Source organism: Sminthopsis crassicaudata, chromosome 2 (genome assembly GCF_048593235.1).
Source record: "Sminthopsis crassicaudata isolate SCR6 chromosome 2, ASM4859323v1, whole genome shotgun sequence".
NCBI lineage: Eukaryota > Metazoa > Chordata > Mammalia > Dasyuromorphia > Dasyuridae > Sminthopsis > Sminthopsis crassicaudata.
This window is the reverse complement of record NC_133618.1, coordinates 250,833,801-250,858,027: the sequence shown is the minus strand read 5'-3', so window position 1 is coordinate 250,858,027 and position 24,227 is coordinate 250,833,801. Positions and strand designations below refer to the sequence as shown.

Sequence of the window (24,227 nt, the reverse complement as noted above, 5' to 3'; positions counted from 1 at the left end):
TTCCTCTCTATAATTGACTTGGATAAAGAAATGGGAGAGCATTCATTTCTTTGCCAAGAAAACCCCAAATGACGTCATCGAGAATTGGATAATGAAAATGACTGAATAGCCATAACAAAAGTCATTGACACCACGTCTCAGATGCTCAGGCAGGGTCCCGGCCCCGGTGTGGCCCTGCATGCGTGGTGCTCTGGGGGACCCTGTGTGAGCACGCGTCCTGGCTCGTCCCAGGAGCCTGCCAGCGGCCAGCTCTCGTTCTCCCGGAACCAGTTACCGCCTCCAAAGGGCGCCCCCTGGGGGTCAGTGTTACAGAAGGGTTACTTTCATGGCCGGGACGTCACTTGCACGCCGCGCTGTGGAGCAGGCAGGCAAGCGCTTTCCAGAAGAAATGCCAAGGAGGTTGCAGTGGGGCCTCCGAGCTCACACAGCGGGAAGCGCTCTCCCCATCTCCCCCTTGTCTGGTTCTTGCCCAGTGCTTTCTCTTACGTTCCCAGCTCTCCCCGCATGGGGCTGTCAGAGCCTCCTCTGCGTCTGGCCGCCAGGAGCGGCCGCCGCTTCCCGTTCTCCCCAGGCTAGCGTCCTTACAGACCGGCTCGGGCGGGTGCCGCTGCCCCTCCCCCCACCCCGTACCCACGCTGGGCGCATCCTCCCGCAGCTCCTCCCGCCTCTCACCCGGGTTCTTCCTCGTCAGGGCGCGTACGGTCCTGCCGCCACCGTGGTGAGGAGGGAGGCTGGCACCCCCAAACTCAGCGGGGGAGGGGGGCTCCGGGGCACTCCCAGCAATGCTTCCGCCTCACCCCCGGCTGGCTGCAGACAACGCCCCGCAGCTCTCGCAGACCAGCACTGATGCCTAACGGTGGAGGGCTCTGCCTCAGAATGGGGCTGGCCCCTTCCAGACCTGCAGGTTTTCTAAGGGGGCAGTCCTGAAGTCTAGAAAAAGTTATTACACCACAGTCGTTTCCTGACTCCCAAAGGAAGGCCCGGCGGGCAGCTCCGTCTAGGAGAGGTGCTGTCTGTGGGGGACAGGGCCTGGGAAAGCCCCCGGGGCTCACGTCCCGCTGAGGGGTGGCTGTCTGCGATGCCGGCACACGCCCCAACTGAGAGCGGTGCAAGTAGAGATCAAACGAAGCAGCGCAGGCAGAATCGGAGAGTGATATGTGGGACACAGCCGGGCTGTGCCATGGTCGGAAAGATGCGTCTGGAGGGGACCGGGCTCTAAAAAGAGGCTACGTTGGGGGAGGGAGTTATGTGAGGGACACCTGTGGGTGCGACACTTCCCAGGCGGCGGTCTTGTGAGACTATTGTTTCCTGAATGGGACGCCTGTAAGAAAAGAGAGGGAGGGCCTGGGGGGGGGGGGACGAAGAGAGCGGAACGCCATGACGCCTCCTCCTCTTCCTGCCGCCAGGTCGATGTCCAGGTGCAGATTGCCGTGCCCCAGCCTGGCCAGTATGCCCTCGTGGTGGAGTACGCCAACGAGAACGCGCTTCAGGCTGTGAGCGTGGCGGTGCACGCTCCGCAGTGGGCCCCCCAACAAGGACTGCTCACCCTCTACCCCTGCCAGTACAGGTATTGTCCCCGCCGCCGTGCTCTGCCCCTGGCTGGCAGCCTGTTTTCTGAGGCACGGCTTCAGCGGGGCCGTGGGGCTCAGGCGCCTCCAACTTCACCGACAGTCACTGCCCGGCCGGCTGGCTGCTGTGTCTGAGGGGAAGGCAGGAGTCCGGCTTGGGGGAATTGGGCCCCCTCTGGCAGGTCGGGGGCCTGGGGACTGATGGAGAGCAGGCTCCCTCAGGGAACTTGCCAGCGTGACGGGGGGACGGATTAGGGGTGAGAACCGGGATGCATTTTTCGCCTCTCTCTGCCCGTTCACTGCTTCCCCCTCATTCTTGCAGCTTCCTGTGCCGGGGCACTGCCTTAGATCCCCAGAGTCGCCTCGTGCCTTTTGAAGTCACTGGCGAGGCCAGCGTCCGGCTCACAGCGGAGCACGCGCGGTTCTTGCTGGTAAGGGTGCCAGACCTCTGGGGCGTCACCGGGCCCCACACACGGAGGACGTTCGGTACCTAGTGACTGCGTGAAAACCACAGACGTGGCTCTCCAGCTCAGATCCCCCAAAATGGACAGAGAGAAGAGAATTTAATTGTTCATCCAAAAAAAAAAAAAAAAAGCATTTACACTTGCCCTCGGTCCAGCCCAGTCCTAGTCATGGATGATAAGACTGTAGGATAATAATTTAATAATAATTCAAGAAACAAGATTTGCCAGTTATTGAATGATTATATAAGCAGAGTCAGATGGGAGATATTGAAAGTAGGTGCTTTCAGAGTCCAAAAAGAGAAGTGTCACCATAGGTTGGTATAATCAGGGAAGACTTTGTCTCCCATGCAGTGAGAAGGTCGACCTAGTCAGAGCTACTTTTTCCATTTGTGACTCCTTTTCACCTGAGAAATGTAAGGCTCATAGGCATATAAAATGGGTATACAGATCAAACATTTATTGACAATAAACTAATTGAAATAAATTAATCTCACGACTCCCCACATTTACTTGTGAGACCCCATATGGGGATTTGAACGGGGCTGTGAAGAAAAGGTAGAATTTGGAAAGGCCCAAGGGAGGAAAGCGGGCCAGCCAGATACTAAGGAACCCTGTTACCTGCTTTCCCGGGTACTACTCTGCTTGGTTTAAGTCTCCCAGCAGGTTCACTGCTCTGCATTGTTCCCTTCCCCCCTGCCACAGCACCGCATTTACCTGGTCCCCATGAGCCAGTTCACCGCAGAGTTTGTGGAACCCAAAGTTCACTGCATCAGTAGCCACGGGACCTTCGGACTGAGCAGGTATTTGGGCCCGAGTTAAGGGCTGCGCTGTTCCCAGGTCTCAGCCCGCTCGGGAGCGGTCCTTTCCCTTTTGGATCGGGCCTGGGCCAGCCGCACAGCCGGGCCTCCCGGGATGGGGAAGAGAAGAGGACGGGGAGCGCCTGTGGGCCTGAGCGCCTTTCCTGGTCCCACCTCTCGGCGCTGTCCTAAGCCACGTGGGAAGCCCTGCCTTGGCCGTTCTGACCCCTTGTTTTATTCCAGTGGTTCCTGCATCCCTTCGCGCTTCCAAAAGCTGTCCCAGCCCATCGTATTAACAGAGTGCAAGGTCCTGCCCGTGCCGCCCGACTTCCCCTTGAGCCACACGCACACCGTGGCTCCCGCCGGACCCCCGCTGGGTCCTCGGCCCCGCCCACCCACAGCCGCGGACCCCACCATCGATCCCACCCTCTTGCAATCTCCACAGGTGAGAGCGACACTGCCTGATGCACTGCGGTCAGGTGTCTGGGAGGGACTCCCCTTGTCCCTAAGGTGATTTAAAACTCATGAGAGGAGTTGGGGAAGGTTAAGTGTGGGTTTTGGGTGGGCTGCCTAGGGATTAGAGGGGGAAATCAGGAGACATTTCAAGTCAATAGGGAGGGGAGATAATCTGTGGGAAGAGCTCAAGCTTGTCGGTTCAGAGACCTAACATTTGCTTTAGTTTCATTCCCAACTCACTGTGTGGCCCTGAACAGATCAGTCCCCTCCTCTTTGCCTCCTTTGTCCCACCCGTGACAAAGAGCCTGGGACTGCTTTGGGAAGTGGAAGCGAGGGGGGAGGCAGAAAGAGTCATCGGCGCCCCTCCCTGGGGGTTCTCTCCGCAGAGCACTGTCGTGTTTAGCACTCACATCCCGACCCTGGGCCGTTATGCCTTCCTGCTCCATAGCTACCAACCCAACCTCCCTACCTTCCCTGTGGAAGTGCTCATCAACGGTGGCCGCATCTGGCACGGTGAGTTGGAACTGGGGGGAGGAGGGTACAAAGGAAAGCTCTAGAGAAGCTGAGATTCTCGAGTCCCAAGGACGAGATGGGCCGAGGGAGGTCACCGTCGGGAAGCTGCCGTGCGCAGGAATGGGGTCTCCCTCCTTTTCTATATAGAGCCACAATAATGCCTTAGTATAGGGCCAGTGGTGTCTCAGGCAATAGCCAATCAATGTGCTCACCAGGTTATCTAGTGGGGGGCGCCTGGGCTGTCTGAAGAAGGTGGCGACAAGGAATCGCCAGGTTGAGGGCGGGTCGGGCGCCCACTTGGGGGGCTGCAAAGCTCCTGCACGGGGCTCTGACCCCCTGCCTGCCACCTCCCTTTGGTTTTCCAGGCCAAGCCAACGCCACCTTCTGCCCCCACGCTTACGGATGCCGCAGCCTGGTTGTGTGCGAGGGCCAGATCGTCCTGGACGTGACGGACAACGAGCTGACGGTGACGGTCCGTGTGCCTGAGGGCCAGCAGCTGTGGCTGGTGAGTGCCAGGCCGCCGGCTCCGGGAGGGGAGGGCTGCTCTTGCCTCCTCTCTCACTTCCAGAATCCCGGAGTGCGCTTGGTCAGTGACAAGGCTGTCTCAGAAAGGGCAACAGTCAGGGAGAACGGCCGTGACCCCGATACTTGGCTCTTTATTCCAGCAGCTGGTGAAAGCTGGGACTGCCCATTCATCCTTCTGTCAGCCTTAGCCCAGCTGAATTTGAAAGGAAAAAAAGCTTCCGGTCTAGTGGAAGATCCCTGAGGTTTTTCTCTAGTGGACTTGGGAGTCCGTGTCCCCAGCTCTCGCCTGAGGAGCCCACTGGAAGCGAGGCCAGAGAAAAGGGTCTTGGGTGTAGAGACTTTCTGGCCTCCGCTCCTGGGCTTGCCACGTAATAGCTGTGGGGCTGACTCCTGGCCTGGGCTTCTCCCGCTGTCAGATAGAGGGATGGATCAGAAACCCCCAGGGGCTGCATCCTGATTTAGGAAGCCACAGATTAACCCTGCGTGCTGTGGTTTTGTTTCCTTTGTCAGATGTTTCCCAATTTCATTTTAGTCTGGCACTTTTGAGTTTAATGCTCCCGGACTGGGTAATATCTCAATCCAGGCGTCCCAGGAGCTCTGGATGGGGAGTCGGAGGTCTGGCAGCTGGTTGTTACCTGTCTAACCTTGGAAGCACAAGCAGGACTCCTTTTATCCGGGGGACAGGAGCTGGGCTGGCCAGCCCTCCTCCTCTTCCTCCTCCTCCCGTGGATGGGCACGAGTTGAATCTTTGGCTTCCTCACTGTTGTCAGACATGATCTTTAGAGCTTTCCACTCCGCAGGACTATGTGCTCATTGTCCCTGAGGATGGCTACAGCTCCAACTACCTTCAAGAGGAGCCTCTGGACAAATCCTATGATTTTATCAGTCTTTGTGCAGCCAATGGCTTTTACATCAGGTATGAGTGGGCTGGGGCAGTGGTGGGGGAGGAAGATATCCAGGGCTCGAGTGAAGGCCGTGATGGTGGCTATGGTTCCACGATTGCCTGGGGGTGGCTATGGCGGGATCTAGACTTTGGGGCTGGGGACTCTGGGCTGGGAAGGAGATCTTGGAAAGCCAGGACGAGGTTCAGGGGAATTGCAGGAGTTTGAGTAGTGAGCATGTGGCAGGTGAGGGAGCGCCTAAAGAATTCAGTGGTTCTGACTTGCCTCCTGTCCCTCCCCCAGCCCTGCCAGCTCGCCTCCGTTCTGCCGGGATGCCGCCATCTCCCTGTCCCTCTTCTACAACAATGGGGCCCAGCCCTGCCGTTGCCACGAAGTGGGAGCCACGGGCCCCACGTGCGAGCCCTTCGGGGGCCAGTGCCCCTGCCGAGCCCATGTCATCGGCCGCGACTGCTCCCGCTGCGCCACTGGTTACTGGGGCTTCCCGAATTGCAGGCGTGAGTCCTCCTCCCCCTCCCCCTAGCTCTGGCCCAGTTCTGGCCGGCCCTGACCCAGTCCTCCCTTCACAGCCTGTGACTGTGGGAGCCGCCTCTGCGACGAAGCCTCCGGCCAGTGCATCTGCCCGCCCCGCACTGTCCCGCCCGACTGCGTGGTCTGCCAGGCCCAGACGTTTGGCTGCCACCCCCTGGTGGGCTGCGAGGACTGTAACTGCTCGCGCCCCGGCGTCAAGGACTTCTCAGACCCTGGCTGTGACCTGGACAGTGGGCAGTGCAGGTGGGAGCGGGCCGGGGCAGGGCTGGGGGCGGGCACCCGCTCCAGAGAGCCACCAGCCTGACGGCCGAGTGCTGATCTCTGTCCCAGGTGCAAGCCCAACGTAGTCGGCCGCCGCTGCGACACCTGCGCTCCCGGCTTCTACGGCTATCCCAGCTGCCGGCAGTGCCAGTGCCATGAGGCGGGCACGGTGGCCGGAGTCTGTGACCCTGTCACTGGCCAGTGCCATTGTAAGGTGAGTCCAGAGCCTGAGACGGGGCCCTTTGTTACAGTGCTTTGTTAAAAAATGAAGCATTACGAAACACTTTATTAAGTACTGTTTCACTTAATTCTAACAACAGTCCCATCGAGAAGTCAGGGTGGGGATTCTTGCTCCCATTTTACAGATGAATGAATGCTGAGGCACAGAGAAAGGAATTGATCTGCAGAGAGGAGCAGGAGGAGAACTGGCCCCAGACCTGAAGGTTTCGGGGCCGGGCTTTTCCTGCTTGTAGCACCCCTCCCAAAGTAACATGCTGAGTCAGAGTCATCTGTAATATTTGTGCCATGTAAATGTAAATGAATCCCAGGAGGGAATATCCCCATCCTGAGCCAGGGAATCCTGATGGCCTCCTGGTTCCTGACCGACTAATGCGTGCTAAGCCTCTGGCCTGGGGAAGGGGGCTTGTCCTCCTGCTCTCAGAGAGAAAGCTCACCCACCTGTGCTCACATGCAGGACAACGTGGAGGGCGGACGCTGTGACCAATGCCGTCTGGGCACCTTTTCCCTGGATGCTTCCAATCCCAAGGGCTGCACTCGCTGTTTTTGCTTTGGGGCCACTGACCGGTGCCGGAGCTCCCAGCAAGTCCGTGGGGAGGTGAGAACCCTTAGGCGCGAAAGTTCCGGCCTGTGCCCAGGAGGGGCAGTGGGCCACAGTCTGGGACCCTGGCTCTTGCCTCTGCACGTGTGCCCACACATTTATGCCTCACTTTGTTTGTGTGCTCTCCTACAGTTCAGCGACATGCAGGGGTGGGTGCTGGTGAGTGGGGAGCGGCAGCAGGTGCCCACTTTGCTCCGCGCCAATGCTGGGCTGGTCCACGCTGACCTGCGCAATGTTCCGGAGGCGTTTCAGGACCTGTACTGGCAGGCACCTGCCTCCTACCTGGGGGACCGGGTGAGTGGGGGAGGGGACTTGGCCCAGGGAATCGGGGGGCCTTTTGGGATTGGAATCTTTTTGGGGGCTGTGGTACAGAATCCAGGTCCTGGGTGGAATCTGTGGAAAAGAGGAAGATCTGAACTCACCATCCTGTAGGTGTCTTCTTATGGGGGGAGCCTGCGCTACGAGCTGCATTCGGAGACCCAGCGTGGGGATGTCTTTGTCCCTACCGAGAGCCGGCCCGATGTCATCCTGAAGGTGACAACAGAGAGCGGGTTGGGGAAATAGGGAAATGATGGACCGGAGCCAGGGTACCTGGAGGGGAATAAAACCTGGAGGGGAAAGGTGACCTCAGCTCATTCGCATAGAAAACCTGTGATGGGAGGCGGGAGACACAAGAGCACATGGATAGGGCATATGGGCATGGCGGGGGCCCAAGTACTAGGGGAAACGTTAAGGAGCATAGCGGTGGACAGTCATGGCTTCTCCCGGAGGCGAGGGGTCAGTCCTGGCATTTCTCAGGCACTGGAGTCACCCAGCTCCCCTTTGTTCTCTCCAGGGAAACCAGATGAGCATCACTTTCCTAGAGAGTTCTTACCCGGCTCCTGGGGACATTCATCGAGGAAAGGTGGATCTGGTGGAGGTCAGTGGGGATAAGGAAGCACATGGGGGGCTCGCTGTGCTTCCTGTAGCCCCTTCCTTTTCATAAGCTGATAGCACTCTCAGCCACAGTCTTCCATGCCCAAAGCTTTCTAGGGAGGGTGTAGTGGAGATAGGGAACCCAGAAGTACTTCTCCCCATTTCACAGGACAGAAAACTGAGGCACACAGAGAAAGGCACTCCTCAAAAATCTTATCACAAGTTAGGAGACACACCTGCCTACTGAACTGAAATGCCAATAGAGAATGTCTCTAGGAAACAGACACTCAAGAAAGACAAACTTTGGTGAAGCTTCCATTTTCTAGGTTACCCTGAGCACCCCTTTCCTCCCCTACAGGGCAACTTCCGCCACACAGAGACTCACAACCCCGTCTCCCGGGAGGAGCTCATGATGGTGCTGGCCGGCCTGGAGCAGCTGCAGATCCGCGCCCTCTTCTCTCAGATCTCCTCGGCCGTCTCCCTTCAGAGGGTGGTGCTGGAGGTGGTGATGGACGGCCCTGGGGGAGCCCAGGCCAGCAACGTGGAGGTCTGCATGTGTCCCGCCAACTACCGCGGGGACTCCTGCCAGGTAAGAGAGCGGCCCACCTCGGGCCTCTTGGAGCTGGCTTCCCGACAACTGTCAGAGCAGGAGCCTGTTCCTGGGAGGCAGTGACATATGCCGACTCCATCGTCTTTGGGCAAGAACCTTGTCTTCCCTGTCATGTAGCTAAGACAGAAAGAAGCACACAGTACGACATGTCTACTGACACACAAGCCAGTGGATGGGCAAGAGAAAGGCACCAAGGGAGAATTTATCTTGCCCTGGGGGAGCCTCTTTACCTGGGATGGTCTAGAGGAAGGACCTGGGGCGGAATCTTCATTCTGCCTTTTGCGACCTGCATGACTGGACAAATCAGTTCTCCTTTCTGGGCTCTCATTTCCACTTCTATAAGAACAGGGGGGGACAAAAAAAAAACCCAAGGTCCTTTCTGATTTGAAGATTTCATGCTTCAGCGACCTGACTGCACACAGCGTGCTACCAGATGATCAGAATCATCCCTGATCTTCATTGGTGACCTTCCATTGCTGTATCTCCCAGGTGTTCCCTCCTGCCATCTTTACAGATTTTGTTATCTGCCTTTTCCCCTTCCTTATCTCCCCTAGGAATGTGCTCCTGGCTATTACCGAGACACCAAGGGCCACTTCCTGGGCAAATGCATTCCCTGCCACTGCAATGGGCACTCAGACCGATGCCTCCCAGGCTCAGGCATCTGTGTGGTGAGTCCCAGCCTGGTCAGGCACACCACTGGGGGCATTTTTGTGTTGGAGTGGGGTCTTAGTAATCCTGAGCGTTCCCTGAACTTCAGCCAAAGACTTTTGGGGATGGAAAAGTACAAGGGTGGAATGAGGGAGAGGGGTTGAGCTCAGGTCAGAAGGATGGGAATTGCCAAGATTGTTGAAGGGGACTTGGCATTATCTACAGAACTAAGAAGGGTTAACATACAGAATTGCTCTCTATAGCCATAGAAGACTCAGTCAAAAGAAAGAAGTTTAAAAAAATCAAGCTATACCGTAGTTAATCCTTTCAGCAACAAGTATGCATTAAGTACCTAGTAGGGCCAGGCACTGGGTTAGAAGCCCGGGATACAAAAAACACTGACTATTAAGCTTGTCTGACCAAAGATAAGGAGCTTCCTCTCTCTAAGCCTGTGATTTCTCATATATTAAATTAAGTCATGGAGCACCTCATTTCAGACAGGATGCTGACATGATACAGCACATCCAGAGAAGGATGGCCATGCCACACGAGCATAGGTTGAAGGAATAGAGCACGTTTCGCCTGTAGTCTGGAAGACTTTGCCAGTGAATGGGGTGGCCTGGATTGCTATATTCAAGGAATAGGAGTTCATCAGAACTGTCTGTCAGAACTAGAAGCAGTGGGTTGTACAGAAGTTGCAGAGAAGCAACTTGGCTGGATATATCCAGAATTGTTAAGAAGGGTAGTGGGCTGTTTGTCTCAAGAGGTAGTGAATTCTCTGTCCCCTGAGGTCTTTATGTAGAGACTGGGCAATCATTTATGAAAGATTCTTTTTTGTGCACAGCTTAAGTTAAATTATCCCCGAAGACTCTTGCAACTCTGAGGTCCCATGAATAGAGTCTATCATCTTCCAGGGTCCCCAACCCAGAACACTGCCCTTAGTTCTTGAACCAGGGGCAGATTCCCATGTGCCCTGGGAAATCTCATTCTCCCTAGCGGTTCCCAGAGCTCAGGGTGAAGTGAAAGCATGCATATTTGGGAATTTGATCTTCTACTTAGCCAAGGTTGTGGGCACCAACCTTGGAGGGCAGGATTCTGGGCAGCCTTCCGCCATGAGTAAAAACTTCTGGACCAACAAGAGACAGAGAGAGTCAGCTCCTTAGAAGTGATCAGGAGAGGGATGACTACCTGAAAAGCACATCTGTCATGGGGGCCAGGCTCAATGACCTTCCAGTAGCCAAAAGATGCTATGGTACATGTTTACTTGACTCTCCCAGGGTTGCCAACACAACACTGAGGGTGACCACTGTGAACGGTGTAAAGATGGCTTCGTGAGCAATACAACTCAAGATCAATCATCTTCCTTCTGCATCAGTTGCCCCTGCCCTCTCTCTGTGCCTTCCAACAAGTAAGTGCTACGAAGTGGTTCCCCATGCTCTTCCTGAAGCTAAGAACGGGGGTTAACTACCTCTAGAAGAAGGCAGCCTATTTTCCTTTTCAACAGTTATAGTGTTATAAAACCTGTTTATTAAGCTAAAATTTGCCTCTGCAATTTCTACCTTACCCATTCTTTCTAGCTCTGCTTCCTGTAGCCAAGTATGACCAGTTAAATTAATCCCTATTCTCTAGATACTCAAGTACAACTAATATATCCATCTCTCTGCCAAAGTCTTCTTTACTCTGAGCTAAACATCTCGGTTCCAGCAGGCTCTTTTCTAAGCCATTTTCATTCTTCTGTTTGATTTAAGTTCATTTTTATCCAACTTATAATCACTTCTCTAAGAAAGACGCCTTCCCTAATTGGTTCCGGTGAAAGGATCTGTTATTTGACCTTAAACCCTTGACCATCTGAGTTATCTTCCTAGAGTTAATAGCTCTTTCCTTGGAATAGATTCAGGGGATCTTTGCCACAGAGCTTTTCTGTTTCATTTTTTTACTAAGTCTGAATCCCCAAAGGAGAACCCTGTCTGCTCATGAGCCTTAGCCATCTGGGTTCAGAGACTGGCAACATCTGAGCCCTAATTATGTTTTTCACTCTGCAGGTTTTACCATAATGGATGTCCAGTTCTGGAATCCATGACCTCTTGCCATTTTCAGGGTGCAAGAATAGTTTTCCTAGAGTATATTCAACAAGGAAAAAGAAAGTGTAAATTCTGAAACATTACATAAGAGCAGATCACTAAATAGCCATATAAAAAAACCTATCTTGGGCCCAAACTTGATGGTACTTTAGTTAAATATTAGGTCAGGAAACTAAACTTCTGCAAATCTGGATTGGCCATTAGAATTGTTTTTCTTGAGAGCCACACTGTGACATTCATAGCTCCCCCCCCCAAAAAAAAAAATCATTTCTGTTTGAGAACTCACCCTATTTGGATTTGTTGCTAGTTTATGTAGGCATTGAGGACCTAATTCGTTCATCCATTCTGAAATCTCAGACTTGATCATAGCTAGTCAGGAAGTGTAACATTAGATTTCTTCTTTCTCCACCTATAGCAGAATAGATAATAGGAACCACAATATATAACAGCAGCTTTCCCAATTGCTTCAAAAGTACAACACACCACTTCTGAAAGCAGAGACAAGCCCATCCATCACAAGTGTTTCTTATCCTTTAGTTGTCCTGCATTCTTATAATTAAGAATATTAATCCTGTGGGTCACTCCCTATTAGTCTGTGAATTCTTTTGTGAAGGGGAGACTGGGAACCATGCTACAGAGACATCAACCAAAGGAACTGAGGATTGTTCAGTTGGGAATAGAGAAGACTGGATGAGGGGTGGGCAGTATCCATAACAGTTGGTTTAGCTCTACCCTATTGAAGTCTGTGTGCTTCAGGCCATGTGGCAGCTGCTAACTGATGGTCCTGAGAAGATCCATCTCCATCTTCCTCTCCCCTTTCAGCTTTGCCGTTGGATGTGTTCATAAGGGTGGAGTCACTCAGTGTCTCTGCCAGCCTGGATACGTTGGAGCTAATTGTGAGAGGTAAGTCATGAAAACAACCGTGAAATCTTGTCTTTAAGGTTTGCAAAGCCCTTTCCTCTTATTGTATTCCTTGATCTTCACACCAGCCTATTGAACTAAATGTTCAGGCAAGAGAGGGGAAAGAAAGTGTAATGGAAAATATACTGGTGCCATCTTGGGAGCCCTCTCACTCTCTTTCTCTCTCTGTCTTTCTTCCTCCATATTATATGTGTATATACATATATACATACATACACATTTATACATGTACTTATATGTGTGTCTACACATGTACATACACAGACACGTATCATATTCAAACTACCATCAATCCACTTCTGTAACATCTTTTGCATCCCTTTTTTTTATGAATTCCCTGCACTAGTACCCTACTACAAGCATCCTTGCCACATGTCTAATCTATTCCAATTAACTCCTAAAAACTGTCCCCTTTTACTTTCCCCCTTCAGTTCATCTGTATTGTGAGCAGCCATCTGTTTTATGTAACATCTGCTCAGTTTACCCCGTTACAAATCTGCAGTGATTCTCTATCACCAAATAAAACCCAACTTTTTTTTTTTTTTTAACCTGGCATTCAGAGTCTTCTGCAGCTGAGCTCTTCTTTTATTTTCAATTTTATCCCATATAATTTTTCTCCACATATTTTATGCTTAAGACAAGTTAGACCATTTTCTGTCCCCAAATACTTCCTGTACTTTCCCACCCCATTACTTATTCTTGGAATGCTCTCTCCTCCTCTGCTGAATCCCTGACCTGTCCCATTAAAGTCTAAATCAGATGTCCCTTCCTCCAGATGACCCCCCCCTCAGGCAGCATGTGCCCTGGCACACCCTTACCATGTGCTGGGGGGGTCTCATGGTTATCTGGGGAGTGGAAACTGCAGGTGGGACCAATGCTTAAGACAGTGTCAGGTCTGAGCCCCATAGTCCTGGGACTGACTGCCCCGGGCACACACCTGCTGGGGAGCATGGTGGGCGGCATACTGGAGGAAGCAGCACTAGTTATTGGGACTTGCAGGTGGTGACCAAGCATGGCCATGCTGCCTGGCTGTCAGGGTGGCTGCCCGTGTTGTTGACCAAGGCTGTGCTGATCCACCTGGATAATACTGCCTCTCCTCAGGTGTGCTCCTGGATACTATGGCAACCCCTTGGTGATTGGCAGCTCCTGCCAGCCTTGTGACTGCAGTGGGAATGGTGACCCTAACATGCTGTTCAGTCACTGTGATCCACTGACCGGAGCGTGCTCGGGCTGCATGTACCACACAGCTGGCCCCCACTGTGAGAGCTGCGCTCCTGGTTACTATGGCAACGCTCTGCTCCCCAGGAACTGTACAAGTAAGGTTGGGGCTGCCCCGGGTGTGGAAGGAAGGGTGAAGGGGCCCCAGTGTCTGTGCGCAGAGCAGCTAGGTCCTTCTACCTAAACCAGCAGGGTCCTAGCATGGAATGAACTGGGCCACTTAGTTGTGCTTTGGACTGGGTGAAGATGAAGGTCTAAGACTTACTATGCCCATTGCTCTCTTGTCCTTGCCCTCTCAGAGTGTGACTGCTCTCCCTGTGGGACCGAAGCGTGCGATGCTAGAACCGGGCAGTGCCGGTGCAAGGCCGGGGTGACCGGTCAGCGTTGTGATCGCTGTCAGGTAACCCCTGTGGCTTGGCCCTGTATTCTTATTGGGAGGGACGGAGGGGGATGGAGCCTGTTGGGCAAAGGGCTCCTGGACATCTTACAGAGCTCTCCCTCTTGCCTATAAACGGGCCCCCTTCACATCCTCCTGTCCCACCCGACACTCTTCTCTTTTTGGCTTTCTCTCCCTCCAGGATGGGCACTATGGCTTTGACAGTTGTGGAGGCTGCCAGCCCTGTGACTGTGGTCTGGGTGCAGTCGGGTCCAGCTGCCACTCCCAGAGTGGGCAGTGCCATTGTCGGGCAGGAGTCAGTGGAACACAGTGCCAGCAGTGTGCCCCTGGCTACTGGGGGTTCAGTGAACATGGCTGTACCCGTGAGTCTCCAAGCCATGCGGGGTCCCTGGGAGAGCAAATAAGGGAAGGAATAAGGGGAGAAGAGTTCTGGGAGGAGGGAAAGGCAGAACGGCCATGCAGTGGGCCCTGAGAATCTGGTTAGGACATGGTCTGAGAGGTAATCTGGATATGGAGGGTCACCCTCTCACTAGGTTCTTCTTCTGCACAGGCTGCCAGTGCCGAGGAGGCCACTGTGACCCCCGCACAGGCGAATGCACCTGCCCCCCTGGCCTAAGTGGGAAACAGTGTGACTCCTGCAGCCACCAGCATCAAGTTCCTGTGATCCATAGCCCTGGGGGCGTCCACTGTGAAGGTGGGTCCTGGCCTGATGCCTCCCTCCTCCCGCAGCTTCTTCCCCCTTGGTTTCCCTTCTTTGCTTATTGCCCCTCCTCACCCACAGCTGTCCGTGTCTGGCTGTCACCCCTCCCCCCCCTTGTCTCCTCCTCCGGTCACCCCTCTGTTCCCAGACCCCTTTGCGATGGGCTGACTTGGGTCCCAGGCATGCTATGAGCAAGGCCCAGGTTGGGAAGCCTCATTGTGTCTCCCTATGGGGACTGCGACAAGGGAGACTGGGGTCCTGCACCCGCTCCCCATGCTGATTTCTGTTCTTGCCTCACCCCAAAGTGTGTGACAGCTGTGTGGTGCTGCTGCTGGACGACCTGGAGCGGATGGAGTCCCTCTTCCCCACCATCCACCAGCAGCTCAGCAGCCTCAATGCCAGCTCCGTGGCCTGGGCCCGACTGCAAGAGATCAATAGCTCCATTGCTGCCCTGACGGTAGGTCAGCCTGAGCCAAGCGCTCCTCTGTGTCCCCTCTCCTAGAGCCCCCGAGGCCTCCAACCTTGTCTCCTTTCTCTTCCCAGAATCAGCTCCGGGGCCCACTCGGGTCTCGAGAGCCAATGAGACAGAGGCTGGACGAACTGGAGCTTCAGAGTGGAGTTCTGGAAGAAGAGACCAGCATGCTTCACAGCAGGGCAGGCTCTCCCCCTCCCCCCGGCTCTCCCAGCTACCTTCCTCCTCCTCCTCCTTCCCTGAGTGGCTCCTTGGTGGTGGTCTCTGGTTAGCCCAGATCACGCGGGGCAGCCTTTTCCTGTCACTGTCCCCCAACTTCTTTCTTTTCTCCTGCTTGGGCTCTTCGCCTCTCCTCAGCTCTTAGAGTCCTAGGTTGACTGTGGTCTTGTCCCTCTAGGTGTCAGAGGCTCGAGCCCAGGCGGGTCAGCTGCAGGAGAGCTCTGGGGACAACCTGCAGCGGGCAGAGACCCTGCTCCAGAGCCTCCAGAACTTGGAGCGCGCTCTCGGGGGTATGTCTGGAATGAGGGGTATCGGCCCAGGGCCCGACGAGGCCTATCTAGTGACCAAATAACAGAGAAGGCGAGCTCGCTTAACAGGAGATGAGGGGGGGAGCTCCTGGGGAGGAGATGGGAGAAAAGGCCCTTCACTTTCTGGATGTTATATGGAGACGTTCTAGAGAGAACTCATTCAGCATGGGCCACCTGGCAGATAACCCTGAGAGCATTCTCTGGGAGAGCACAGGCCCCATGGCAGGCTGGTCACTCATTCCTTTGTCCCCCACTTTTGCTTTTTCCCCAGAGCTGAAATCTCAGATGGACAGACTCTCCCCATCTAACACCACAGCCTCTGGGGAAGAGTTCCTTCAGACGCTGGCGGAAGTGGAGCGGATGCTTCAGGAGATGCGAGGCAGGGATTTTGGGGGGCCACGGAGTGTGGCTGAAGGCGAGCTGGGAGAGGCACAGAGATGTAAGTGGGAGCCCAGACTCAGTCCTCAGGAGCCAGTCAACTAGAAAATCCTTAAACCAAGAAGTCTACACTAATATTCCTGTGTTCAGTGCTGGGAGAGGCGGGAAAGGGGTGGGTCCTAATCTCTGCCCTCAGGGAGCTCATAGCCTGAGAAAATAAGGCTCAGATATGTGAATTTCATGATGGGATAAGAGTGTGGAAGATGATACTGAGAATCTCTTAAAATGTGATTGATTTTGTTGCATTCCTTTTGTACACTACTCATTTAACAAAAACAATAATAGCTAGAATTTATGTAAGCACTTTAATTTATGTAAGCACTTTATTTATTACCCCCATTTCACAGATGAGGAAACTGAGGCAGAACTTAAATAAATTGCCCAGGGTCACATGGCTAGTAAGTGTCTAAGTAAGGGTCCAACACTGTCCACTGTACCACCCAGCAGTCTCAGTAGTTTCCATTGTACTGTCCTCCCATTAACCTGTCATTCAAAGCAAATCAGTAGCAAAATGGAGTAATATGTGTAACAAAAATGTAGCCATCCATACCTCTAGACCTCCTCCTTCTACTGAGAGGAGAGTAATGCATCAATCATTTCCAGGGCTAAGACTAGTTATTAAAGTTACTAGTTTATTACATTATACTGAATTCAGCTGCTTTTGAGTATTATTTTTCATTTGCATTAGGGTAATTATTGTGGATGGTGTTTCTCTGGTTCTGTTTTCTTTACTCAAGATCAGTCTACATAAGTTTTTCATGTCTCTTTGAATTCCTCCTATTGAGATTTTCCTTATAAGTACATTATATTTCATTGCAACTATGTACTATAATTTCCTTAAGCATTCCCTGGGCATGGAGTTCCCAGCCAAAAGCCCAGTTCTTGTTCAAATCCTGACTTTGTTATTTTGTGTGGTCTTAGTCAAGTTATTCAACTACACTGAGCTTTAGTATTCTCAATTATAAAAAGAAGAACTAGATGAGGGATATGCAAAGTGTGGTCCAGGGAACACCTGGGGGTCCCTGAGATCCTCTTAGGAGGTCTGCAAGACTAAGGGACTGTGAATGCAAAACTATTCTCCTAAAATGTTTTATTTTTTTTTAATATATTTATTTTTCCCAGTTACATGCAAAACAAATTTTTTGATGTTTTAGTTTGGTAAATAGATGTAATCTATCTTTGGGGGAAATTCTCAATAATTTTTAAGAGTATAAAGAGATTCTGAAACAAAAAAGTTGAACACTTGCTGGACTAGATGATCTCTAAAGCACCTTTGGGTAAATCCTATGATCCTTTGGTGACCCTTTGACTGCAAATGACCACTTTTTTCTCTCTTTCTCTACTAACTTCTTCTTTATCCCGGGTCAGTACTAAACCGAGTGCAGAGTCAGCTAACCAGCCGATGGGAAGAAAGTCAGACATTGGCATCAAGTATCCGGGAGCGGCTGGCTCAGCACAGTTCACAGCTCATGGATCTCCGGGACGCCTTGAATGAGGCTGTCAATAAGACTCGTCTCACTGAAGAGCTCAACAGTCGGAACCAAGAACACCTGGAAGAGAGGCTGGTGAGAGAGCCTGCAGCCCAGGAGCCTGTCTGCCTCCCTCTGGCCCTTTCTCCTCCTCCCTCCCCACCCCGATTCCTGCCCAAGATACTGGGCTTTGGGACCAGTGCTCATGAGCTCAGCCTCCTGTTGTCCATGGGACAAGGTCATCTCTTTTTGGCCTTCTCCCTTATGCTAGTCTGACAATTCAGTGCTCCCAGTGAAATTACAGGATTCACGAAGGGAGAGGGGGTGGGAGCTCTTGAGGAATTCAGTGACAGGGGCAGCTGCTAGGTGGCACAGTGGATAGAGCACCAGCCCTGAAGTCAGGGGGATCTGAATTCAAATCTGGTCTCAGACACTTAACACTTCCTAGCTGTGTGACCCTGGGCAAGTTATTTAACCCCAGCCTCAGAAAATTTAAAAAAAAAAAAAAAAAAAAAAGGAATTCAGTGACATCGATTCCTTCTGGCTTTCAGCAAAAGAAAAAGGAGTTGGAGAGAGAGAATGCAACGCTGAGGGATACTCTGCGCATGGCTGAGGATGCCTTAGCCCAAATTTCTGAACTTTTGCAGACCATGGACAGGGCCAAAGAGGTGAGAGAGGGAGGGGTGGAGGATGGGGTAGGTCCAGATGGTGAATCATTTCTTGGTTAGGGTTAAAAAAATTTTTTAATTGAATTGGGTTGGATGAAACCTGGGAGATGAAGGAGAAAAATGAGGGCCAGGGAAGGGAAGTGACTTGGCCAAGAACACACTTCCATTCAGTGGCAAATCCAGGACCAAAATGTTACCAAGTCTTCTGACTCTCAGTCCAAAGCACTTTCTGTTATATTGTTTTTCTGCATAAATATATTCGTTTTTTAAACTTTATTTTTTATTTTGATAATAGCTCTCCATTTCCAAATACATGTAAAGATAGTTTTCAACATTCATCCTTGCAAACCTTGTATTTCAAATTTTTCTCCCCCTTATCTCTCCACCCTCTCCCTAGAAAGCAAATAATCTAATATCGGTTAAATATGTGCAATTCCTCTTAAAACATAGTTCTACATTTATCATGCTACATAAGAAAAATCAGATCAAAAAGGGAAAAAATAAAAAAGGAAGAAAAAGCAAGCAAACAACAACAGAAAAGGTGAAAATACTATGTTGTGATCCATATTCAGTTCCCATAGTCCTCTTTCTGGATGCAGATGCCTCTTTCCATCACAAGTCTATTGGAATTGGCCTGAATAATCTCATTGTGTCCATCACAGTTGATCATTGTATAATCTTATTGTTGCTGTGTACAATGATCTCCTGATTCTGCTCATTTCACTCAGCATTAGTTCATGTAAGTCTCTCCAAGCCTCTGTATTCATCCTGCTGGTCATTTCTTACAGAACAATAATATTCCATAACATTCATATACCACAATTTATTCAGCCATTCTCCAATTCATGGGCATCCACTCAGTTTCCAGTTTCTTGCCACTACGAAAAGGGCTGCCACAAACATTCTTGTACATGTGGGTCCCTTTCCCTTCTTCAAGATCTCTGGGATATAAGCCCAGTAGAAACACTGCTGGATCAAAGGGTATACACAGTTTGATAGCCCCCTTTGGCCATAGTTCCAAATTGCTCTCCAGAATGGTTGGATCTGTTCACAACTACACCAACAATGTATTAGTGTCCCAGTTTTTCCCCATTTCCCCCCCCACACACTTATTCTCTTTTCCTGTCATCTACTAAATGTGTAGTGATACTTCAGAGTTGTTTTAATTTGCCTTTCTCTAAAGAGCAGTGATTCAGATTATTTTTGCCATATATTTATTTAAATAGATTTGCATGGTGTGCTTTGAGGATAAATTACAAATGGGATTAGGGACTAGCATAGTTTTGGGGTTTTTTTTTTTTTTTGGACTTGTGATTTTATTGGTTTAGTGACTTTAGGATGAGACTCCTATCAAAGCAAATCAGCATCTACTTAACAGCTTACATTCTTAGAAAACATTGCCTGTATGAAATGAAATCATTTGCCTAGGTTCCCACAGCCAGTGTATGTGAAAGGTGTGATTGAACCCCAGACATTCTTAACTCTTGAATCCAACTTTATCCAACATGTATTTTAGTAGCATAAATAGTATAAAAAATGTCTACTACCACCCTATTTCCATTGCACTTTGGAAGAAGGCCAGAGACTCAAATTGCTCTCAACCCCTTTCAGAACCATTCATTGTGCAATAGAGAGCTCCCTCCCCTCTTAGCACAGAGGTCCTGCCTGAGATGTTACAGATAATCCTGAAAATGGATAGCCTCCTGGTGGCCCATAATAGAACTTGTTTCTGAGAATGTTTGTTCTGTTTTGCATTTATAGACATTTGCATGTTGAGTTCATTGCAAAAAACAGACAACCTTCAAGAAGCCACTTAAGTGAATGGGAGAGGTTTGGGAAGGCAGGGCAGAGACCTGGGAGACTAGCCTTGGGCTGAGCTATGCCTTTAAAGGGAAGCCTTGAGCATGGCTTTGTCTTTCCCCAGGAGTACGAGCGTCTGGCTGCCAACTTGGATGGTGCCCGAACCCCGCTGACAGAGAAGATGCAGAAGTTCTCTCCTGCAAGCAGCAAGATTCCTCTTGTGGAGCGGGCTGAGGAGCATGCCCGAGAGCTTGACCAGCTGGCATACAACCTCTCCAGGTGAGGCGGCCCTGAGGGAGGAGCGCCAGGGTTGTTGAGTGCGAGATGGGCCTCTGCTGGAGTCCGGCCAGGGAAAGGAGATGGACTTGGGGATGAGGCAGAGTGGTCAAAAGTACCCCAGGCCTCCCTGAGCATTCTGACCCCAGCTCGTCTGGTCTTCAGAGCCATACGTTGAAGTCAGTGTTATAAGCACACAAGTGTCCTGGTGTTACCTTGGTTTCCCTGTCCACGCTTCCTAGATAACCTGCCACTAGTTCCCATCAGCTCTATCTCCAGGGCACTGTGCTAGTCATAGGAGATCCAGAGATGAAGATGACATAGCTTTTGCCCCATGGAGCTTACATTCCATTATGAGAGCCAGTGTGGACACAAATAGATAGAAACAAAATTGAGCTTGGGAGATTGGGGTTTGTATCTCAAGCCTGCTACTTAATAGTAGTCATCGTGGACAAGTGACTTTCCTCTCCTGAACCTGGATTAGACAGGCTTTAGTCAGCACTGTTCAAGCGAGCTTAGCAAAAACCAAGCTGTCCTAGGGATGTAGAACTGGTCCTTGATGACTTTCTGCAGGAAATCGACACTGGGTTTGGCTTTGGGGGCAATGAGGGCTGGGATTACCCCTCCTGGAGACAGGGGATCCTGCATCCTGATGGCTGGCCAAATCACGCTGAGCTGAAGTAGTTGAGGAGGCCAGAGGATCATAGCAGAGGGCAGTGAAGGGGCGTTCCCTTCACCAGCCGAGGCCTGAGCTCCTTCTGCATCCCTGCGCAGCATCATTCGCAGCACAAACCAGGACCGGTTCATTCAGCGAGCAATTGAAGCCTCCAATGCTTATGGCAGTATCCTCCAGGCGGTGAAGCAGGCCGAGGAGGCTGCCGGCCAGGCCCTGCACAATGCAACCAGTACTTGGGAGGTGAGTGACTTCTCCATGGGCTCTGGTGGGCCTCGGGCTGCTCTTTCCAGGACCAAGGGCTGGTAAGAGACAGGGGAAGAGGTCTTTGGAGGTTAGGCTTTGTTCCCTGCCTCCTCTCGGTTCTTCTGGTTGCCACATCCCCAGCACTCCGACTCACCTCCTCTTTGTCCTCAGATGGTCGTTCAGGAAGGGCTGAGTGCCCGCGCCCGGGAGCTCCGGGAAAACAGCAGCATCCTGGAAGAAGCTGTCCATGACCAACAGAGGAGACTGAATGGAGGTGAGAGCTCAAGGCTTGGGGCTGCTTGGCTTGGCTTGGGACCTGGATGGGCCGGAGGCCTGCTGGGTTGTCACCGCTTTGGGTGACGAGGAGCAGGCGGGGAAGGGGACTTTTGTCAGATGGTGGTTGATGTGGGGCAGCTCATGTCACCTTTGCCGGTCCCTTGTGTGCTTTTGGCCTCTCCGTAGAACTGGGGACACATGCCTCCTAGGCTGTTACCTTCTAGGTATCTTTGAGGGTATTGCATTCATGTATTCATACCCAGGTCAAAAAGAAGTTGGGTTTTAGTGGTGTTTTCTAGTGTATTTGTGTACATAGGAATCCCTGTATCATGTTAAGCATACGTCTCTGCTTTCTGTGTCTCTGTATCATTATTGGCAACATAGTGACTAATATTACATCGCACTTTTAAGCTCTCGAGACATTTTATATGTCATTTATCTCCTTGGAGCCCCATGATACTTCAGTGAGGTAAGTTCTACAGAGCAGATATTATCTCCATTTCAGATGAAGAAACTGAAGATGAAAGAGAGCAGATGATTTCACCCAGAGTCACAAAGCTGGCTAATTATCAGAGATAGGATGTGACCCTAACTCTCTCCTGACTTCTAATTCCATGCTTTTCCTACTACATATGCTTCAAACTTATGTTTGTGTATGGATTTATTCCTCTGTGTATGTTTTATCTCTATATTAATTCTGTTTTGCTGTGTGTATATGTATCTATGGTCAGTGTGTCTTCCTCTGTATCTGTGTATATATTACCTGTTTCTGTATATGTGGACTGCAAGCTCTTTAGGGACAACACTGTAATTCTTTGTATTCTCAGCACCTAGGACAGTACCCAGCACATAGTCAATTCTCAATAAATTTGTGCTGAATGAAATTGAATTATGTGTGCGTGTGCGTGTGTGTGTGTGTATGTGTGTGTATGAGAGAGACAAAGGGAGGAAGAGAGAGATAGAGAAGGAAAAAGGAAGGGAGGGAGAGAGAGATAGAGAAGCAAAGAGGAAGGGAGAGAGACAGAGAAAGAAGGAGTGAGGGACAGAGAGAGAGGAAGGGAGGGAAAGAGAGAAAGGGGGGGTGAGAGAGAAAGGAGGGAGGGAGAGCGAGAGCACACATGGGCACCCTCTATCATTGTGTCTTAGTTCCTTTGCCTCCCTGAGGAGGCTGCAGCCTACAGTGGGGGTCGGTTGAACTAAATTTTGTGCTTACAATGATTCCTTGGGCCTTTTTCTCCAGCCATTAGAGAAACCTTGCAAGTCTCTCGGACACAACTGGAAGAAGCCAGAGCTAAGAAGGATCGCCTAGTTGCCCAGCTGAAGGGTGTGCAGAGCATGCTAGCCATGGACAGAGGTGTGTCTGGTCTAGGCTCCCTCATCATTCCTTAGGATCCTGCTTTTCCCCATCTTTGTGTGGGGATTGGTTCATGTGGTCTGTGATTTGCTGTCTCCACCTCTAGAGAACTTGGTGACCTCTGAAGCTCTGGTTTACATATCTTTCTTCCTTTACCTTGGGAGTATTTATCTTGCTATCATAATCACCTCATCACCAATTTGAAATAAATGGTCCTTATCCCTTCAGTAGGTACCCTTAGCATTAGCCAAGTCTCCATTTCAGGGCAGTTTGAGGAAAATTGGTCCTTTTGAGCTAATTTTTACCTGTCCTAGATGATACAAGTGAGAAAATTGCCCGGGCCAAGGCAGTGGCCATGGAAGCCAATGACACAGCCACACAGGTGGGGGCCACGCTGAGGGACATGCAGAAGAACCTGCATCAATGGCAAGGACAGTACGGGGACCTGAGAAGCCAAGACCTGGCTCAGGCTATGGAAGATGCTGGGAAATCAGGTCAGGAGGCTGGGCTGGACTGGGCTGGGAAGAAGCCGGGAGCAGGGAGACCTGCATTTTAATGTTGGTCCTACCCTTCACTCATTATATGTTTTTGAACATGTCGTTTAATGTAGGCCTCAGTTTTCTCATGTTTAAAATGGAATCAAATATACAAAATAAATAAAAATTAATTTAGAGGAAAAGCCCTAGTAGCTATGGGGGAAGAGATCAGGAAAGGCTTCATGTAAAAAGCAAGACTTAGGCTGAACTTTAAAGAAAACTGGGGATTTAAATAGGTAGAGGTGAGGAAGGAATATATTGGTATAAGTAACAACTCATGACGTTGGAGAATTATTTTTGCAAGTGAGAAATAGCAAGAACATGGACAATTTGACTAGAACTTAATGGATCTAAGTGATGTCTGGAAAATCAATAATTAGCATGGGCTTAGGGAGAAAGAATCATTTCTGTTTTGGACATGTTGTATTTGAGATGTTATAGGAAAAAAAATGTAATTGATGTAATATCTAGATTGATGTAATATCATTTTACTTTCTTATTCCACGGTGGGGAAGTTCATCCTCCTGTGGGCAGGAGGACTCTGTGCTTCATATAAAGGGAAGCCATTGATGGTCCCCCATTCCTTGAGCTGGTGGGTGAGGGTCAGCCTCTCCTTTTTGTTCCCACTGATCACAGCTCTCTGAAATATGGATGTTTCATCTGTGGGTTCTCATCTCTCCTACAGTGTCAAGTCTGGAGAAGACCCTGCCTCAACTACTGGCCAAACTAAGCCAGCTGGAGAACAAGAGAGGCCAGAATGCCAGCCTGGCCCTCTCCAACAGCATCTTGCGGGTGCGGGAACTCATCACCCAGGCCCGCAGTGCTGCGAGCAAGGTAGCGATGGGGCTATGGGGGGCAGGCAAGGGAGCAGGGACTTGGCTAAAAGAAGGATCGGGGACAGTACTAAGGCAGAAGGAGCAGGAGGGGGTGCCAAGGAGGCAACATAGAGCACTGAACTTGAGTCGGGAACAGCTGTGTGTGTATCCTGTCTTAGATATTTCCTAGTGGGTGCCCTGAGCAATTTAATTTTTTTTCATCCTCAGTTTCCTCATTTATTAAATGAGTATAATCTTATCTCACAAGATTAGTGTGAGGGTCAGAGAATATATTTATTAAAATATAAGGAATGTATAAATATGACTGTATTGTT

The 24,227-nt window shown here is 50.9% G+C and overlaps 1 protein-coding gene across 1 annotated transcript in view; it reads left to right on the top strand.

Annotated features, from left to right (window-relative positions):
- The window catches only part of LAMA5 (laminin subunit alpha 5), a 114,806-nt gene that overhangs the window by 77,646 nt on the left and 12,933 nt on the right, over positions 1 to 24,227 (top strand). The window contains exons 27-60 of the mRNA XM_074288767.1: positions 1,407 to 1,567; positions 1,891 to 1,999; positions 2,735 to 2,832; positions 3,073 to 3,274; positions 3,672 to 3,798; positions 4,164 to 4,303; positions 5,124 to 5,239; positions 5,508 to 5,719; positions 5,792 to 5,996; positions 6,084 to 6,228; positions 6,709 to 6,849; positions 6,985 to 7,146; positions 7,285 to 7,386; positions 7,688 to 7,771; positions 8,126 to 8,356; positions 8,932 to 9,045; positions 10,303 to 10,433; positions 11,929 to 12,009; positions 13,129 to 13,343; positions 13,545 to 13,645; positions 13,824 to 14,004; positions 14,193 to 14,336; positions 14,648 to 14,799; positions 14,886 to 14,996; positions 15,212 to 15,323; positions 15,613 to 15,780; positions 17,148 to 17,344; positions 17,800 to 17,916; positions 19,841 to 19,995; positions 20,767 to 20,908; positions 21,083 to 21,185; positions 22,428 to 22,541; positions 22,856 to 23,035; positions 23,763 to 23,911. Of these exons, the coding sequence (XP_074144868.1) occupies positions 1,407 to 1,567; positions 1,891 to 1,999; positions 2,735 to 2,832; positions 3,073 to 3,274; positions 3,672 to 3,798; positions 4,164 to 4,303; positions 5,124 to 5,239; positions 5,508 to 5,719; positions 5,792 to 5,996; positions 6,084 to 6,228; positions 6,709 to 6,849; positions 6,985 to 7,146; positions 7,285 to 7,386; positions 7,688 to 7,771; positions 8,126 to 8,356; positions 8,932 to 9,045; positions 10,303 to 10,433; positions 11,929 to 12,009; positions 13,129 to 13,343; positions 13,545 to 13,645; positions 13,824 to 14,004; positions 14,193 to 14,336; positions 14,648 to 14,799; positions 14,886 to 14,996; positions 15,212 to 15,323; positions 15,613 to 15,780; positions 17,148 to 17,344; positions 17,800 to 17,916; positions 19,841 to 19,995; positions 20,767 to 20,908; positions 21,083 to 21,185; positions 22,428 to 22,541; positions 22,856 to 23,035; positions 23,763 to 23,911 (4,902 nt within the window). The remainder of the gene's footprint in view (positions 1 to 1,406; positions 1,568 to 1,890; positions 2,000 to 2,734; positions 2,833 to 3,072; positions 3,275 to 3,671; positions 3,799 to 4,163; positions 4,304 to 5,123; positions 5,240 to 5,507; positions 5,720 to 5,791; positions 5,997 to 6,083; positions 6,229 to 6,708; positions 6,850 to 6,984; positions 7,147 to 7,284; positions 7,387 to 7,687; positions 7,772 to 8,125; positions 8,357 to 8,931; positions 9,046 to 10,302; positions 10,434 to 11,928; positions 12,010 to 13,128; positions 13,344 to 13,544; positions 13,646 to 13,823; positions 14,005 to 14,192; positions 14,337 to 14,647; positions 14,800 to 14,885; positions 14,997 to 15,211; positions 15,324 to 15,612; positions 15,781 to 17,147; positions 17,345 to 17,799; positions 17,917 to 19,840; positions 19,996 to 20,766; positions 20,909 to 21,082; positions 21,186 to 22,427; positions 22,542 to 22,855; positions 23,036 to 23,762; positions 23,912 to 24,227) is intronic.